Source organism: Typopeltis vanoorti, chromosome 10 (genome assembly GCF_054136105.1).
Source record: "Typopeltis vanoorti isolate ZY-2024b chromosome 10, IOZ_Tvanoo_1.0, whole genome shotgun sequence".
Taxonomy (NCBI): Eukaryota; Metazoa; Arthropoda; class Arachnida; order Uropygi; family Thelyphonidae; genus Typopeltis; species Typopeltis vanoorti.
In genome coordinates, this window is record NC_143558.1 from 110,835,476 (window position 1) to 110,856,590 (window position 21,115).

General features: G+C 35.2%; 1 protein-coding gene across 2 annotated transcripts in view; it reads right to left on the reverse strand.

Annotated features, from left to right (window-relative positions):
- The window catches only part of LOC150102691 (condensin-2 complex subunit G2-like), a 401,754-nt gene that overhangs the window by 75,519 nt on the left and 305,120 nt on the right, over positions 1–21,115 (reverse strand). For both annotated transcript variants that reach the window (XM_090398912.1, XM_090398911.1), the window contains one exon: positions 17,259–17,358. In XM_090398912.1, the coding sequence (XP_090255038.1) occupies positions 17,259–17,358 (100 nt within the window). The remainder of the gene's footprint in view (positions 1–17,258; positions 17,359–21,115) is intronic.

Below are 21,115 nucleotides of genomic sequence, written 5' to 3' on the forward strand. Positions count from 1 at the left end.
AACTCACTGACACATAAAATATTGTTAGTAGTATTACTACATTCATAAGTCTCAATTCTAACTGGATTTAAATCATCCAATATCATTAGCAGCATGCCTCCTCCTCTCCTATCTGCTCTATCCTTCCTAAAAATACTGTACCCATGACACTCGATACCAGTTGGTGGGTCTGATTCTAATAGCCAGGTCTCAGTAATTCCTACAATCTGAGGTCGCAACATATTGACTAGGCAACAAACTCTACCCTTTGTTTCTGATACTCCTAGCATTCGTGTATGGACATAATAATCTACCTGTATGTTCTTTTGTATACTTTTGTTTGCAGTCTGCCTGACACAGTTGGACATCTTGCAGATCTCTATTCTTCTCTAATGCCCACATGTAGATATCTTTGCACACATATAATGGGTCCGAACCGGACGAACACAAACCCTAAATCATTCTCGCCTCATCAACATTTCCATGACAAAGCCCATTCCTGTCTTTAACACAGTTATATACCATTGCCGCTCTTACACTCACATTCACACCATTCCTCCCTTTATAATTTAGTTTCCCTGACTTTCTGTGTTAGGTCTCATACCAGTTATTAGTTTTTCCAGACTCCTTATACCAAACGCATTCAGGTGTAGGCCATCCCTCTTATACAAATCCGATCTTCCCTCAAACTCACTCCACACATCCAAAAACTCACATCCATTCCTTCTACATAGCCTATGCATCGAATCCTTTGCCATCATGCCCTTCTTTTACATCAATAAATTTTTATAATTATTGATTTAATTAAATAATTACATCAAACTTCTTTTAGTATTTTTGATGTAATTATTTATTGATGTAACTATTTTACATCAATTTTAATGATCTTTAATTCTTGGGAGTGGAGGGGGAGTATTCAGAATTAATACAGTTTTAGCACAATTTCATATATAAAAAAAAATTGACTGGCATAATTTATTAAAAATCAACTAATTAATTAATTCCAAAATCCTAAATTAAATTATTTCAGTTTAAAAGCAAAAAAACCATAAAACTAACAAGTAAAATAATATTAAATTACTCACACTTACCTTTTAAAAATGTGTTTTTCTGTTTAAATTTGTTTCACTATAAATTTACAATTTACACTTCACTCAGTGACTCATTAGACACAGAGGGCATATGAACTGGTCTCGCTGTTCACAAATCAGGAACACGTGTTTTATTGCTGCAATGAAACGTGTTCTATGGATACCGCCATGGGCCGAAACACGCCAATTCATAATAAAATTTTAAGACAGACAAAAGTTACATATAAGGTTATAAGACATAAGATTACAGATCTCAATCACTTTTACAATTATAATTTGTGGAATTTTTTACTCGGGCCCGTTCCCCCCCCCCCCCCTGCAGACACCCATGATTGTATGATTGCATTTTTATCGACGTATGAAAGTTTGAGAGTGCATAGCGCAGCGCTCATCTTAATTGGTCCAATGCAATTAATTGCAGGATAACTTTGAATACTTCTGCATAGAGTGGGGGAACAATCTCTTTTAAGATTTATTAGAAAACAACAATGAAGGAGAATGCTATAGTTGGTTGGTATATTTGAAATACTCAAAGATGAAAATATGTGAACCATCATTTATAAGACATAATTAACATTTGTGATATGCGTGTCCTGTAAGTTGCTGGGTAGAGCAAATAGCACAATCCTATAAAGTCTAGACATGAATAAGTGAATTTATGATGGCATAATTAAAAAAAAAACTTATGAGACAGAGAATGGCAGGAATAAATATCATTTGATGGAGCAGCAAATCTTGTAAAATTTGTTGCCCATGTTATGTGTATTTCTCTGGTTTGTGTATATTTTGATCCGTTTTCCAAGAAATTTCTTTTGTTTACTGAGACTCAGTATACATAACATCCGATCATTATCAGAATTATCCACACTTTCGAGAATCCTACACTCATCAGTTTTTTTTTTTTTAGTGTCAGCGGTTCTTCTGTCTTATCAATCTCACATATGCTGTTTTGTTGTAGATCAACAATGTCATATAATACACAGAATATTCATTTTTATTCAAGAATAGATTTTTTTACTGTCTGTTGTTTCTGAAGACTAGAATAAAAAAAGTCGCTATACTGTTAAAAAACTTCGCAACCTCAACAGATGCTATACTGCATAGCAAGAGAAACATTTAGTTTTTTCCTCCTAACATCCACTTTCAAATTTTCAGTTCCAGAAAATATGTGTAACAGCTGTTTTAATAAAGCCATCAGATATAGTAATTGCTCAACTCATGACAAGTGACAACATTCAAATGGATTGGTTGACACAATAACCAATCACAGCCGCTAAGTGCTGGGTAAGCTCGCCTAGCCCTGCCTTCTCAGTGGTTTAAAAAATATTAGAAAGCTAAGAATTTGACCTGCTGCGCCCTCTTTACATCTTTTCAAAGGGTGCAAAGGCATATGCATTTTAAAAGCACACCAGGGCTATTAACACAAATGTGACACAATGTTTACACAGTGAAAAGTGCCTTCTTCATGAAGCAATAATGCTTTATTACCCCCATGAAAAGGACAATGAAGTATTAGTACAGTATATTGTGTTCAATTTTAGGACGCAGTCTGCAAACAATTGGAGGAGTCTTTAACGGGAATAAATGCAAAAATATAATTTGGGTGATACTGATATTTCGTGGATGAGCACCACACACCTAGCTGGGAATATTCACCACTGGTAAGCAACCTCGTTACACATACACTAATTCCAAATGTACCTTTTCAAAACATTAACAAAAATGTGTTTACTTATAGTAGCCTTTTACATACATAGTTCAGTCAATTGTGCAAAACCTTAGTTATGTCTTGAACATAGGTTACGATCGTTGCTTGGACGATGTGGTGATTCTTGCTCCGAAGCTTGTCGGCAAGGTCAGGGTGAGTCTTCCATCGAAAACTGCTGCTGTGATCTCCCATTGGTAACTGGAAAGGAACTGCTGATGTCTCCATTATATCCACAAGTAGTCGCACTCTCCTAGCACATCCATGCATTCAAATAGGAGCTCCATTAATGGTGGAACTCCGTCCTCCGAGAAAGGAAAAAGCACCAAAAGTTTCCAAGAGGCAACAAGCAAAAGGTCCTAAAAATCTGTCTCAGATCTTTCATATATCTTCTCTAATCCTTTGTTACTAAGCTATAGTTACATTACATCTTGGTTATTTTGGATAGACTGGCTATTTTGCATTGATTAGAATTGAAGAACATCAAAACTATATTAGATTTTTGGAATCCAACAAGTCTGGTCTTGCTATGTATGCTATTGATACTAGACCCAGAGTTCTTTGGAACCAAACTAAACTTCTTCATTCCAGCAAGTTCAAATTCACTAGTTTTTACCTAGAAATATATGAAACTCTACGAAATCACCTGAACCGATACGACTGCATGCCAATATTCAAGTTTTGGGAAATGATCACTATTAACTATTCATGAGTTTTTATTTATTTATTTATTTTAATCTATGCAACTTTTTACAATTGTTCCTTTGAACTCTAACAGTGTAATATCGTACTTCCACTGCGAACCGAGACATGAGCTAATATGTGCATGAATTATGACTCATTATTACAATTCATCTTTTGAATGCAGTTAATGGTCTGTTCCCTGAAGTCCGCATGTAATGTTGGATGAAATATATTGGAGTTTTTAAATAAAATTCTATATAATTTTTTACTACATGTGTAAGCTATAGTTAATAACTATATTTATTTAGCTATTACATTATTATGCAAATATTACACCTTGGTCAACAAATCATCATCATGAGCACAAAAAAATACATGAGTGCATGAGTGCACTAGCAGGAAATCTAGTTCCAGTTGGTGTACCCATGTGCATACTGTATTGTTTTGCATCCATGAAGATGCCTTGGTGTTCAATGCAAAATATTGTATAATAATTAAATAGCTAAATAAATTTGGTTGGTTAATCATTATCCATAAATGTGTGTTTTCTCTTCTAAATATTATGTAAGCATTCTAGTTCTTAACATGTGTTGATAAAACCTGAAATGATTTCAATTTTGGCTCTTATACATAAGATAGCACTCTTCTAAACTTCTTATACTGCTTAACTTTATGATAAGAATTTTGCTATATACCAAATTTGTTAGTCTTAACTTTCACAATTATGGTAAAATCTGAAAAAGGAAAGAGTTGGTAAAAAGAAGCTGCACACCATCTTTGTTATTGAATAATTTTGTTATTGTAAAACAGTTGACTCTCACTATACCAAATACCACTATAGCAAACTCATTTATTATAACAAATGAAAAGTCCCAATAAAAGCCCTATATAGGTACAATACTATGCTCAAAGAAATTCACTATTGCATAAGTATCCACTATAACAAACTATTCTTGTAGTCCCTATGAGTTTGCTACAGTGAGAGGTGACTGTAATAATAACCATAATAATAAAGTACATTAGAGTAGAATTTCTCTATCTAATAATAATTCCTAATTAGTAAGTGGTGAAATGACCAAATATGTATAACTTCATCTTATAACATATAGAAATGTAAACATTTAGTTGGTACTTCTCCACCCTAGGAGTAAGATGCAGAAGAGAATAGAGGACAAATAACTATAACTTAGAAATTTGATATAGAGCTTCCTATCATCGTTTAAATTAAAAAAAAATGGCTTTTCTAAATCTCTGGAAACCTAATCTAAATGGTAATTTTTACACGCAAAAGGTTGTGCAGCCAAAAGCACATCAGTGTTGTGTGTGGTGGGTAAGAAGAAAAAGCAGGAATCTCTTGACATGTTTTTTGAACAGATGAGGTCATATTAGTGAAAACAGAGTGCCGATGTCTATTTCAAAGAACAAAGATTTCATGAAGAGAAGAAAGGCATTAATTTGGTAAATTTTAAGCTGGATAGTAAATAGATGTTGAATGCTCAGTTCAGCATGTATATACTCTCTCATAGAGTCAATTTTCTATTTTAAGTAAACTTTACTGCTGATTTATAAGTTTTTAAAGGACTGACAAAGTGCATATCCCTAGAATCTGGTCATCACTAATACATATACATACACACATGCATATATATCAACATCAGTTTCCTGATATGTACCCTAAAGAGGTGTGTTCAAGCTACTATAACAGCATTAAATGATTAAATTACATTATTATATAATCTCCTATCTCCATAATTTTCCTCTAAATTAGTCTATTACTAATAGAAAGGGGAATAGTAAATCCCTTTATGTTTTTATAGTGGGGTACTATAAAAACATAAAGGTTCATGCCGAAAAAACTATCGGCGAGCCCAAGTGTAAATGATCACTTGGGTAGTACAACACCAGGGCAACTCCATGCAAAGGTGGAGCAAGCTCCGTCACTAACTTTAATATTCTCTCATAATGTAAAACCCAGCTCCTAAGAGATTTATATATATTGTTTTACATTATGAGAAGAGGTCACTACCCAGACCGGTTTCAACCTTTTTTGAGGTCTCATCAGTGAGTAGGTAGACCTGGAATATCAAGGTTTTAACTGAACACGAACTTACATACCTCTACTATCGAATTGCCGAAGTGGTGTACTCCTATATTTATTGTTAATTACTAATTTAATAAGCCAGTAAAATAGCCTTTTGGCTTATTAAATTAGTACTTTGCATGGAGTTGCCCTGGTGTTGTACTACCCAAGTGATCATTTACACTTGGGCTCACCGATAGTTTTTTTGGCATGAAACTCTATGGATTTCGATCCAAGTTTCATACCCGGCTATAAAAACATAAAGGGACTTACTATCTCCCTTTTTATTAACATATTCGCTGGTAAAATAGCCTTTCAGCTTATTAAATTAGTAATTAGTCTATTACTTTTAAGTGCTCCAATACTGTCATATCTAACATTTCTAGCCCCTAAGGCATTTCAGACTGAATCAATCCTCCTTGACATTGGTCTTCCCCTTTGGCTCTTTCCTTCCATCTTAGCCTCAAATGCTGTTCTGCTAACCTTTCCTCACTCATTTTATTTAAGTGGCCATATCACCTTAAGTTAGCTCTACTTACATTCTTGAATAATAACAATGTCAAGTTCCTTTCTAATATCTGATTCTGCCACTGATGCCATCTATTCGCCCTCTTAATTTTTCTCAGAACCCTCATATCTGTGGTCTCTTCTAGACTTTGATCAAGTGCTTTTTTTTTCTAACCCAACTCTGAGAATCATAACTTAAAATTGAATATTGTCTTGTATACTACTAGTTTGGTGCTTTGGTTAATTTCTCTCTTATTCCATATAAATTTATTTAGCTGGCTACCCACCATACCAGCTTTGCTTATTCTGTTATCTATTTCCAGATTTAACTCACAATATTTACTAAAAACTATGCCTAAAAGCTGAAATATTTTATGTATTGGATAGATTTTGCATCATTTAGGATGCAACTAAAGTTTTCTATGTTCCTGCCTATTTCATAGTTTTGGTCTTTTTATTACTGATTTTCATGCCAAATTTTTTATAGCTGCTATACAATTTAGTTTGCAAATCCAGAAGAATTGCAATAAATGTGTTAAGAGTACAACATCATCTGCATAAAGCAAACAGCTAAGCTTAATATCTCCAATTCTAATATCAAGCCTAATGACACTTTCTTTCATAATGTGATCCATATAGGTAATGAATACAATGGAGATGTGCATCATTTTTTCTTATCCCTGATTTTACATCAAACCATCTTCCTGTATTTCCTTCAATTCTAACTGCTGACTTACAACTTAAATATAGACTATATACTGTCCTGTATAATGTTCCATTTACCCCATATAATTGTAGTATTTTGAAAAGCTTTTCTCTGGGCACCTTGTCATATGCCTTTTCCAGATTTAAAAACTTAAGTACAGATCCTTGTCATATTCCCATGATTTCTCAACGATTTGCCATAAAGTTAAAATCTGATCTTGACAACTTTTATTGGTCTGGATCCAGCTTGTGTTCTTTTCCAAGTTTCTCTTCCAGAATCTTTCTCATCTCCTTTTCAAGTATGCTTGTGGAAATCTTATCTGAACACTTGGTAGAGAAATTCTTCTGAAATTCTCACATTCAGCTTTATTCCCATTTTTAGAGATGGAAACTTTCAGAGCTCTACTTCAATCATCCAGAATTTGACTTTCCAGATAACCTACACTGCATTATTCAGGCCTCTGAATAATAGTGTAGCCACTACAAAACTTTTATGCTTCCATACTTAGACATTTCTGGCTGAATATCATCAGCTCCAGCTGCCTTTCTGCATTTCAAGTTTTTGATGGCTTTTTCTATCTCAACTATTGATATGTAATCCTCTTGAAAATGTTCTAGTGAGTTCTATCACTACTTGTTTCATTTAAGTCTTTCAAAGTAATTACTCCAGACATCTAAGAAATCCTTATCTGCCGTTTTCATGTCATATTATGTCATATATGATTCCTTTTAAAGTACTTTTTTCTCCATTTCTAAGCTTTTTCAATAGCCTCCAAAACATTTTGACACCTTTCTAATATTTATTTTCTGTATTCTTACCAGCCTACCAATGACTTTTGTTTAGCTACTTTTACACATAGCTTAGCCCTCTTACATTTTTTTGCGTATTCTTTTAGGGCTTCTGCCAACTTATTTGCTAGGAACTTTTGGTATGCTTTCTTCTTTTCCAGAATTGCTGCTTTAACTTCTTGTGTCCACCATGGGGTTCTTATTTTTCTATCCTTCCACACAACTTCACCACATACCTCCCTAGCTGAATCAATCAATGTCTTCTTCAGAGTTTGCCACTAAGACCTCATTTCTAGTTTTCAAACAGCTTCAAATTTGCTTCAATAATGTTTGTATAGTCGAGTTTACAGTTTACCTATAACTTTAATCATTTTTAAAACTTTCTTATATGCTGTTCTTTTTCAACGTAACATCATTATTATCCTGCTTAGCACTTAGTGATGGTCACTCCTAATTTCAAATCCTCTGCACACTTTTATATCTTGAATCAGCATAAAAATAACACTATCAACAATGACATAGTCAAAGTTTTTCTTATTTCTTGTATCTTCTCTCCACATGAACTTGTTGTCTCCACTATGTTGGAACATGGTGTTAGTAATGACTAGTCCGTGTCCTGAGCTGAAATCCAAAAAATATCATTATTATTAGCTTTGTCCTTATCTCCAGATTTTCTCAAAATGTTCCTTATACCCAAAAGGATTCATTTGCTACTCTGCTATTTAGATCTCTAACAAGGACAACTTTTTCCATTTCTTTGTTTTAGCTGCCTGTTCTAATGACTCAAAAAATTTTTCCACTTCTTCCTTAGAAGAAACTTCTGTGGGACTGTAGGCATAAATAAGTTTCATTGTCCATTTCTCCATTTTGAAGTACGCCCACATCACTCTACTTGAAACTGCCTTCCAATCAAGAAGTTTGTCATCATCATGTTCTGTGTTGAATGCTATTGCTACTCCTTTCTTTCTTTGAAGGAGTAGCGATAGCATTCAACACCAAACATGATGATAAACTTCTTCATTATACATATACAGTCATCCCTTGACGTATGTCCATTCGAGTTACGTCCTTTCGAAGATACGTCCGTGATTCATAAGGAAATAAATAACATTTTCGGCTATACTTTCGAACAAGATGCAAGCGAGCTTAAGGTAAAGCATGCACAGTGGCAACAGCATTTTCAGCGGCAACCTCCCTCGGCAGTCGGCACATATCTTCAACCGTTCCTCTGTTGATTTTGTGTTTGAGAAATGGATTATTTGTGTATTTATCATTAAATATTTCGCGATATTTTGTGCAACATCTCCCCTACACGCCCAATTAAAAAGCTTAGTGAAGAATCACAAAAAAAGGGGCGAGCAATTGATCTTGAAACAAAGTTGCAATTTATAAAGCAACATGAAGCTGGTAAGCCCGTCAATGAGATCACACATGACTTCGGATGGTCTCATTCTACAGTGATGACCATTTTGAAAAATAAGGATAAAATCGTCGAGGCTGGGAAAGGATCTGCTTTCATTAAATTGACAAGAGTGATGAAGCAAAGACAAGGTTCTATCGGTGATATGGAGAGGTTACTTGCATCATGCATAAAGGACCTGAACCAAAAGCAATTACCCCTCAGCACTGTGACCATAACCGCTAAGGCACTAAGTCTCTTCAACATATTGAAGGAGAAAGCAGGGCCCAATTATCATTGCGAATTCAATGCTTGTTCAGGTTGGTTCATGAGATTTAAGCAGCATTTTGCACTCATAATGTGAAAATGTCTGGGAATCTGCAAGTGTTTAGAAGGCTGCCAAGGAGTTTGTGGAAAAATTGGATAAAATTGTTTGCCCCAGCAAATATTTAATATGGATGAGACATCCTTGTTTGGGAAAAAAATGCCCGAGCGGACATTCATCCACAATAAGCTACAATCTATACCTAATTTTAAAGCTCTTAATACCTGTATTACGATTCTATTATGGGTAATGTGGCTGGATATAAACTGAACCCATTTGTGATATGACACAGTGAGAATCCAAGAATCTTCAAAAACATTAGGAAGCATACTCCCAGTTCATTATCGGAGCAATAAGAAGTCATGGATAACTCAAAAATTGTTTGAGGATGCCTTAATCAACTGTTGTGCATGTGAAATGGAAAGTTATTGTGTGAAAGAAAATGTAGAATTTAAAATTTTATTAATTCTAGATAATGCTCCAGGTCATCCATCTTATACGTCTTAAAGCAGTGATCTTCACCAACTTCAAGGGCTTGTTTCTCTCTCCAAACACTACTTCATTGATCCACCCGATGGATCAGGGAGTTCTTTCAATGTTTAAGGCTTATTATCTATGGAGAACTTTTTCACCAGCCATTTCTACTACTGAAGGAAATGACCAGACTCTCATGTAATTCTGGATTCTGGAACACATTCAATATTTATCATGCTATTAAATATATTGCTGTGGCTTGGGACGAAGTGACCTCTCAATGTATGAGTGGCATATGGAAAAAGACATCAAAAAGGTTTGTGCATGATTTTGGAAGTTTATAATAGTGGGCCCAGCAAATAATCTGAATCTCAGAGTGAATGATGATGACATAATTCACTCAGAGAAGGTCCCCCCCCGAAGGGTTGACCAACAAAGGATTGGTCAAACTGGAGGAACAACTTGAAGAGGAAAAAACGAAAAATGGAAGAGGGGAAAAGAGAAACAGGAAGTAGTTAAACAATGTACAGTGAAGGGTCTTGCAGAAATGTTCTTTGAAGTTAGCAATGTTCTCAAAATGGCTGAAGACATGGACCCCAATGTTGAATGCTACTTAATAATATAAACTAAAGTACATGATGCATTTGCTTGCTATGAACAAATTTATGATGAAAAGAAGAAGAGGAATAAGCAAAGCACATTGGACATTTTCATCAAAAAAAAAACAAAGGCCACACCAGAAGAGCAACAGCCTGGTCTTTCGCACAGGGAAGGTAATGATGTGATTGTGGAGGAAGATTTGGATGATTATTCTCCTGTTTTATAGTGGCAGTAACACACAGCACAGTTTTATAATAAGATTCAAAAATTAAAATGGCAGTACACTTATTAGGGTTAAGTCCCTAACCCCTATAACTCTATTGATTTAATGTATCAACTTACGTCTGATTTGATTTGGGTTCTGCCGGATGGAACGGAACCTGTACGTAAGTCGATGGATGACTGCATATTAAATATATATCTGAGTCATAAAATCTCACAAGATCTATAGCACATCAGTGCCAAGTGTGGTTAAGAGGGTAACAAAAAGAAAAAAATGTTCACGTTTTTTAAACAGTTGAAGGCTGTAGTTTTTGAGGAAGACAGAGTAATGGAGGTTGTTCCAGAGGACAGAGACAGACAGGAAGAACACAAGAAGTTAATCTGATAAGCTTGAAGGTGGATAGTAAATGGATGCTCACAAGAGGCTGCTCGTGTTCTTACAGTTTTTGAAGAAAGTGGAGGAATGATAGTGGTCAATTCAGCAGAACCCTGACCATGAAAGTACCTGCAGAAGAGACATTAGACAGAAACTGTTTGTCTGTGAGAAAGGGACTGGAATGATTATGTGAAAGCGGGATCATTAATTAATTTGACAGCATTCTGAATAGCATCAAATGTGCAACCACCACCCCGAATGCATAAGCAGTATTCATGTTTGGACAGATAAAGGATTGATGTTAATAGTTATATATATATACATGAAAAGTAGTGCCTTGTGAGGAAAAGCACAGTCTTTTGGCAGCTTCACAAAGCAGAAGTGTTATCAAAAAATAAACTGAAGTGACATGATTTCTTTATTGTGGAAAATTTTACAGGTGGTGTTTTAGTAGTGTTGAAGTTAACAAGATTATCCTCACCTCATTGAAGAATAGTGAGGAAATTAACATTTAAAGCATTTATTATGGAGAATCATGAGGCTTCTAATAACTAGGCTCTACACATTTTGTCGAACAAGAAGAGTGAAGTGTATTGTCATCAGCATAACTATGGATAGAATTTGAAGTCTGTGAGAGCAGGTCATTTAGGTATGGGAGGAAGATATCAGGTGAAAGTATATAGCCGTAGGATTACCTGCATTGGTGGGGAAATCAAATATAAGGACCATCCACCCATAGTTGAAGGCAGGCCATAGCGTGGTAGTTTGTTGAGCAGATCTCTGTGCCAGGCCTGATCCAATTTCTTAGAAATGTTAAGAGCAATCATGTAAGTTTGTCCAAACCTTTCCATGGCTTGAATCCAGAGGTGGGTGATGAATGCTGTGGATCAAGAGTAGTAGAATCCATACTGTTAGCCACAAATTATCTGGTGGGCCTTTAGGTAGTCAGAAGTTAGCTCTTATGATCTCCACAGAAAGAAACTGGAATAATCCTGAATAACTTGGATATGAACAAGTCATCTGGTCATGATGTCCAGCACTGAAAACTTGTTTGTCAGAATTAATACTTATTCTATATCTCTTCAATTTTTTTACTCAACTGGCATCTACCCTACATGAAAACAAATCAACATTCATCCTGTAGGGTAGATGTCAAGTAGGAAAAACTGAAGAGGAGATATAGAATTAGGTGTTAATTCTGGCAAACAAATTTTAAGCTCTGGACATCATGACCAGATGACCTGTTGATATCCTAGTCATTCAGGATTATTCTAGTTTCTTTCTGGCAGAAAACTAGAGGTGACATGGAGTGACTAGTTCTTAGTGGGGGAGGGATTTAGTCATGATCAGTCATCAACACAGAAAAAACTGAAAGATAAGAATGATGCCAGTAGATCAGTCTTGACATGGATGATATTATAATAGTACCATCTGGAGGTGAGAGGGGGAAGGAAGTGTGAGTGGGCAGAAGTTGTGTCCAATAGCTTTGGCTAAGAACCAGAATGCTTAACTGCCATTAGAAGAGGAAAGTTTGTAGTATTTGACCTTTTCAAAAGTGCATTTATATTTAATGATTTTTTTAATTTAATTTAATTTTTATTTATTTTTAGTTGTTGCAAGCTGCAATGTTAGCTGAGTGTGATGCTGAAGTTTTGGTCTCAAGCCATGCTGAATATTTTTCATGGACCTTGAAACACTTGTCAGAGAACCAATGCCTGCCCTGGATATCAGTCTGGAAATCTGGGTGAAGTGAGGAATGAAGGCCTTTTTTCTGTTATTTGGTGTGAGCAGGTGTTTGAATCAGGAGACCTAAAGCAGTAGTCAGACTAAGGAAAGGAGAGTAGATGTCTGATTTTGCATCCTTGTAGTGATAAGGGACATGAGATTGAGAATGGCTAAGTGTGGGTTATTCTAAAATACAAGAAATTTTTATCAGCTTGTGGTCTGAGTTACCAAGTGGAGAAATGACAACCATGGTGTACTTGGGAGGGAAGTTTGTGAGAAAAAGCTCAAGGGCAAGATGGTGGAATTGTTTGTTTAGAAAACAGACTATCTGTTAGGTGAATGCTAATGGCAAATACCTTAGCATCACTGGAACAGGAGAGGGGAAGCCACTTTGAGTTTTGAATGTTGAGGTTTCCAATGAAGATAACCTCACTATGTGGATATTTCAACTGCAGAAAATAGAGCTTTTAGAGACAGGTTGCCAAACTGGTTGGCCAAGTGGTTAGTGTACCTGATCTCCAACCAACAGACTGTGGGTTCAAATCCCACCATGGGTATGATGCTTGTGATTGTCTTTAGGTGGAAGATGAATTTCATCACTTGTGTGAAACCACTGCCCTGCCTGAAGTGGTTTGAAAAAGTTTCATGTTTGGTCTTTATACAGGATTTCCAGACTATGCGAAAAATTAAATTAAAAATACAAATATATATATATATATAATTAATAAAAAAAATCCTTAGCCCATCCATGGTACAAAAAATTCTTTAAGTTTGCAAATAACATTGGGTGGGTGGGAGCAACATTAAAAAAGTAATAGAAGCAGCCAGAGTGGTTATCTTAATTTTTTGAATGATAGAAAACATGGATTGGTAAGAAAATTTTGAACCAAAGCAAATCAAACAGGAATAGCAGATTCAAGGTTCTGAATTCCCTGACATGGGATGTCAGTTCTCTTATGAATGTAAAGTACCAACTGTGATAGCTAGGTTTTGAATTGTATAGGTAAGGGTAATGCACATTAACTGCTGTTAATGCTACTATATGTTCATAAAATGGATATGGAAACTTTTTTTTTTTGTGAGGATTATTAATGTTTGTGTATTTTTTTATTTTATTTGGATTTTTTTATTTTATTTGGATTTTTTTGTTATGATTTTTGCAACTTTTTTTGTGATCTGTAGTATAACTGTAATTCAGTTATACCACAATTAGAGAGTTAAAGAGTCATGAAAATGAGAGATAAAAGACTACCCACACAGAAGGAACCCAGTCTCCTCATTGTGTGTGGCTTTAATAGTTCCCCTGCACTCCATGACATCTGCACTTCCTGTAAGGCATGAACTGGAGGCTTAATATATGATGATTGGGAAGCCTCCAGATTTGTTACTATCAAGTTCCGTCTTATATATTAGCTACTGGCTGGACTACAGAAATGTTTTACTACTGCACCCTTGAAGGGAGGGAGGGAGGGGAAATCCTACAGGGTGAGTGAGATGCCTTTGAGGGAATGGAAACTGGAGTCCTTGTTCTGGCAACCAAACATGGCTGCAAGCCAGTTAGGCCCTAATAAGCAAGGCAGTGGTCTTTTACCAAGGGGACATCTAATCCCTAGAAGTCTAGTTGGCATTTCCTGTAACTAGCAAAGGTATACTTTTGCAGCAGCAATACTTGACAGATACTAGGCCCCATTGTAGAAAACATTACACATTGTGAAGATAGCGTTGCCTTGAATGTGAGAGGCTATATGTTCCGCATGAACAGTCCTTCATTAGTCCCAAACATTCACCTGATCATTCAACTAAATCAGCCATGCAAGACTAGTATTGCACAATAATTTCTCCTATGTTGCTTATGCCAATACATTCTCTCTCTCTTCTAAAAAAGGTTCCAACAGGACTCTAAGCAATTTTCAGATTTTAGGTCAAGTCACGTGCTTTTTTTTTTTTTCATTAGCAGTAACTCTTTCAAATTTATTATTGTCTTCATTCATTTTCAACACAGTGGCATTATTATTATATTGCATATATGTCTATATTCATGTGATCTAGAATGTGTTAATTAACACAAATATAGTAAGCTGCTGTTTCAGAATTATGGCCAAAGCAACCAAGGCTAGAGGCTAACAAATTGTGTCTATAAACTGGATGTGCTATTCTGGCTGGTCTGTCTGCCTGTTTTGAGGGATGAAATCTCAAGTTTCAAAGTGGAAAAAATCTGACCACCATATGAGACTGGCTAACAGAGTAATAAGCAGTTACTTACTATTGTAACTCAGTGAAGAGGCTATAATACAAGAGCCAAAATGTTGATTTGTCAATTAACTTTTAATAGTATTAAGTTATAGAGCAAAGAGCATAGTGAAATTTCCTAATTCTCCATGGAGACAACTCTAAATTTTCCACTATTTCAAAATAGTGGCTATGATTTTTTGAAATGCCAGAAATTCATATAACCATCTGCAAAGCAGAGAAAATCAAAATCTCATAAAAAAAAAAGAATGCTTTTCTTAGTGGTTTATATAACAAGTGCACTAGGCAACTTACAGAACATTTCAGCTGAGGATTGGACTCGTATATGATTCAGCAATCTTTCAAAAAAATAAATATATCAAAATATACAAACATAAAAAAAGCATTAATTTTATGCTATTTAGCCTATTTTTGTTTAGGAGTTCCCCTTTTTATAATGTCATTGGCTTTTTACTCAGTTTTAGGGCATTACTGAAGTTTTACATAGATAGATAAATATATGAAGAATATAAGAGGGAAAATTCAGACATACCTTTGTAGGATTTGCTGGCTGTGTTCTTATTCAGTGGCATCCCGGTGAGTGGCAATATACATTCATCTGATGTTAAAGGAAGGAAGTATGACTGAAAGGAAGTGTGTTTTAGAAAAGGTGGGAGTAAAGTAATGTGTGTGAGAATTATTGGTGAAGCAAGGAGCATGTGAATCTTTTTGGAAAACCCAGGTTTTTTTTTTTTTACATAGATATATTATTAAGGGTGGGTAGTGAATATTTTGGAGGGTGGGGGTGAAAATAAAAACAATTTTTTGGAGAAGGGGAAGGATATGATGGGATAAGATCAGGGGTGGGAGTAACAGGGTTTGAGCCGTTTTGAGTCTTGGGGGAAGTGGAGGCTATGTCATGTCGGCTTGGTGTTTCCTGATTCTCCATTGAGACAACTCTAAATTTTCCACTATTTCAAAATACTGGTTATGATTTTTTGAAATGCCAGAAATTCATATAACCATCTGGAATGCTTCTGCATAGCATAGAAAATTAAAATCTGATAAAGGAAGCATGCTTTTCTTAGTGGTTTATTATAACAAGTGCACTAGGCAACTTACAGAAACACCAAGTCGACATGACATAGCTCCACCTCCCCCATGAACTCCGAAGACAATGCACTGTCGAAACGACTCACACCCCGTTACTCCCATCCCTGATCTTATCCCATCATATCCTTCCCCTTCTCCTAAAAATTATTTATATTTTCACCCCACTTCCCAAATTATTTTCTGGCCATCTTTAATAATAATAATATATATATATATATATATATATATATATATAAAAACCTAGGTTTTCCAAAAAAAGATTCACATACCCCTTGCTTCATCAATAATTCTGCCACATTGCTCTATTCTCCACCTTTTCCAAAACACCTTCCTTTCAATCATACTTCCTTTAACAGCAGATGAATGTACAATATATCGCCACACGCTGGGATGATGCTGAATAAGAAGACAGTCAGCAACATCCTACAAAGATATGTCTGAATTTTCCCTCTTATATTCTTCATATATCTATCTATTATGCAAAACTTCAGTAATGCCCTAAAGCTGAGTAAAAAGCCAATGAAATTATAAGAAGGGGCACTCCTAAACAAAAATAAAGTAAATACCCATAAAATTAATATTTACTTAGAGGAGTAATATTGGAATTTTCACAGAAATAAAACCTATAAAAAAAGCATTTTGACAGAAAAAATATGTTTTGAATCAAAATATTTTTTCTTCTTCTCCTGAAAAAAGAAGAAAAAACTATTTTGACATAAATTTACATTGTAATTGTTCAATGAAGACTGAATAAGTATAAACTGTAAGTATTTTAATTTCTTAATTATTACTCAACTGAGCTACACAGGCTTATACTTAAGAGCCTGTGTAGCTGAGTTGAAATGGTGTTTGCACTCCTCAGTGCTAAACCACCCGAAGAAAGAGCGTCGCAAGTTCGATTCTATTCACTGACTAGAAGAACTTTTGCTGGCCTGGTTGGCTGAATGGTTAGCGTATCCACTCTCCAGCCAAACAGCTATGGGTTTGAATCCTGCCGTGGTCATGGATGTTGGTGATTGTCTGCAAAAATACTAGTGGTGGTGAGGGGTGGTAGATGGCGTTGTTGTAGATGGTGGTTGTGGCTCGTTGTAGTTGGTGGAGACAGAGAGTTATAGAGTGGGTATCCCTCCCTCGATGAATCTTGGACTCCCTGAAGGTGTAATGTAATAATAATTATTATAAACTGTAAGTATTAGTAATCTAATCAAGATGAAATCAAGAAGCCACTGAAGAATAAAATATCAGATATTCATACCAGTTTCCATAGTGATACAAGTGAAGTTCATAAGGGAAGAGCAAAAATTATCATCTGCTATGCCACATGCTAATGCATCAGCACCAACCATGAGCAGGTTCTGAAATAACAGATATAACATAAAATGTTGACAAACTACAGTATTTTCTTTTATTAATAACATTTTTCCCATTCCTTACTTATTAGTCTAGATAAAATGTGACGATTTTTTTTTTTTTAATATTTACTGTGCAGGCTTATTATACAGTTTGTTTATACACACACATATATATATATAAACAGTCCAACTTGCTTATAACAAGCACCATGGGACTAATAAAATTTCCTCATTATAACCATTACTTACTATGAAGAATTAAATCTACCTCCTATTTTTAAAATTCTTCAATTAATGCTTCATCCATACCTAACTTGCAATTTCTAAATTTTGTTTCAATTACTGTTTTCTAGTGACAATATGTAAATATCTTTATTCTTCCACAATATTGATACTGTGGAAGAAGACAAAGAAAATGTTTTACACACGTCAACATTTTTTGCACTATTTGGCATTCACCAAATAGTGCATATTACAAAAGAAAAGAGTGGAAATGAAAAAGAACAAAGTATACTGTCATAGTGAAAGAGTTCAGGGAAAATATTGTTTTACCACATCTCAAGTGAAATATTGGATAGTTAAAACTAAGAACTTTAATGTTAAAAGATCATAAGATTTAATGATTACAAATACAAAGAGCCAACAAGTTTCACTAGCCACTGTCTAGCATTTTCAAGGCTGTACTGGTGGAGACTTTTCATGTAACTTTTCATGAGTTTTCATGTAACTTGATGCATTTGAAAACAAATGCATCAAGTTACATGAAAACATACACTTTAGTAACTGCTAGGCCGTTACATTTGATAATTCATGTTTGATGGCATGCATGCATTCGAATGCTTCAGTCAGAATCCGGTACGTGACCACGTGTTGTGTGGTTTTTCGCATATTGTAGTTCTGTTGAGCTGAGAGAATTGATGAGATGTTTCCATATGTCTTTAAGAATAGCACCTTGATTTCTATTTAAATTATTGCCTGTGCGTAGCACCACTGCTGCTTCTTTGAAAGTTCTGTGTCTGTAGTCATTCTCGATGTAAGGCATAGAACTGTTTTTCCAATCTATAACGTGATTTGATGTTGAGAAATTATGAGTTAAATCAGATGTGATTATTCTATTGTGATTGACATCCCCACATGTTCCTTCTGACTTATTTCAAATCTTCTAGAGGTCTGTCCAATGTAAGAAAGGCCGCACATGCATGGAATTTCATATACTCCAGGAAATTTGAAGAAAGGTACCTCATCTCTGGGTGATCTTAAGACTTGTCTAATCGTGTGAGTTGGTTTAAAAACTACTCTGATGTTATGAGCTTTTAACATTCTCGCCAATTTTGTGGATACTGAATTAATATATGGAATGACAGCTGCGGACACATATTGTGACTCCGTTCCAGGTTATTGGGGGTTGTCTTTAAAAAGCAATTTGTTTAAAATGTTAGACGGCTATCCATTCAGAGACAGAATGTTAGCTATTTGTGACAGTTCTCTCTGTACATCTACTTCTTTCGAAATAGACCTTAAGGCTCTATTACAGAGAATATGAACGATGCTGTGTTTTTGTGATCTATGATGGTTAGACGAATAATCTACATATCTACCTGTATCTGTGGGTTTCTTGTAAATGGACAGTTGGACACTGTTATCTTCTCTCCTCACCAGTATGTCAAGAAAGGGTAGTTCTTTGTTCTTCTCCAGTCCCATAGTGAATTTGATCTTATTATGTAGTGAGTTGATTTTATTAAGAAACATGAAAAGGTTTTCCATGGTATCCTTCCAGATGATGAACACGTCATCGACATATCTCCACCAAATCGACGGTTTAGGTGAAATGGTGGAAAAAATATCCTTTTCAAGTTTTTCCATAAATAGGTCTGCGCATGATGGTGAGAGGGGGCTATCCATGGCTAGACCTTCCGATTATTTATACTATGTTATTTACTTTGAAGAAATTTGATTTTAGGCAATGATGAAACAACTCGGTGATGTCCTGAGGGAAGAGATCTTTTAGAATGTTGACCACCTCTACGACCGGTACATTAGTGAATAAGGACACTACATCTAGACTAGCCATAATGTCCATTTGTGATATTTGGATACTTTTGATTTTTTCCATAAAGTGTTGAGAGTTTTTAATGTAGGTCTCTGTTTGTCTAATTTTTCCTTTCATTAAATTTGCCAGATGCTTTGTTAGTAAGTACGTAGGTGAGGATCTTCCATCAACTATTGGACGAAGTGATACATTTTCTTTATGAATCTTCAGTGCCCCATAAAGGCATGGAGTAATAGGGTATAAGGATTTAAGTTGTTTATTTAGTTCATGCGACCAACCGGTCATATTGCGGATAAGAGCGTTAGTCTCCAGATGATTACTCATGATGGGATTTTTTATCTAAGACTTGGTAAGTGAAACTGTCTGCTTGTAACAAGTTAATCTTATTAAAGTAATCTTTCGAGTTGAGGATGGCTGTTGAATTTCCTTTGTCCACCTTGGTTATTATAATGTCTTTGTTGTTACGTAAATTGTGGATTGCTTTCTTACCATATGGAGTAGTATTAGGTATTGGAGGTTTTGCTGAGGCAAGAATGATCTACTATTGAATCTGATAGCATTTGCTGTAGCCTCTGGAAGATGATAAAGACTTTTTTCTATCCCACATATGAAATCCATTTTAGGAATAAAATTCGGGGTGATAGCAAAGTTGAAACCCTTTTTAAGGATTTCTGATTTATGATTAGAAAGCCTGCAATCTGATAAGTTGAAAATCACTTTGTTGTTAGGGAGACCATGGTGCGACTGGAATTTGTTCTTATACAATACCTCAAATTTTTTTAATTTGTGTGATTTTACTTGCTCTAAAAGCTTTTTCGTAGCGATGATGTAATAAGTGGTCAACGTTATTCCAAGTCGTGTAGTTTAAACTGTCAGATATTTCATCAAACTGTTCTATGCACTTCGTGTCAATAATTGACACGAAGTGCAGAGAACAGTTTGATGAAATATGTATGAGCTTAACATTATGTTAAGCTCATACCTGTTATGTTGTATCCTTTCTCTGATTAACGCTAATGAAGTCTTGTAGTATATTCTTTTGGCTGTTGCAGATTGGATATGTCCTTTTACTACTAAGAACTTCGAGATGACAGAAAAATCTCTACATCTCTTCAGAAATATAAGGTGATTTAGTAACTTAGCTTTTTTTTTTGCATTTGTCCTTTTCTAAGCACTGAACTTTATGTTTCATCTGTGAAGTTAAACAGTTCATATTTGATCTAATGTGTTAAAACTAAAAACTTTAATTGTTAAAAGACCATAAGATTTAATGATTACAAATACAAAGAGCCAACAAGTTTCACTAGCCACTGTCTAGCATTTTCAAGGCTGTACTGGTGTGAAAACAAATGCATCAAGTTACATGAAACATACACTTTAGTAACTGCTAGGCCATTACATTTGATAATTCATGTTTGATGCCGTGCATGCATTCGAATGCTTCAGTTAGAATCCAGTATACATGACCACATGTTGTGTAGTTTTTCGCATATTGTAGTTCTGTTGAGCTGAGAGAATTGATGAGATGTTTCCATATGTCTTTAAGAATAGCACCTTGATTTCTATTTAAATTATTGCCTGTGCGTAACACCACTGTTGCTTCTTTGAAAGTTCTGTGTCTGTAGTCATTCTCGATGTAAGGCATAGAACTGTTTTTCCAATCTATAACGTGATTTGATGTTGAGAAATTATGAGTTAAATCAGATGTGA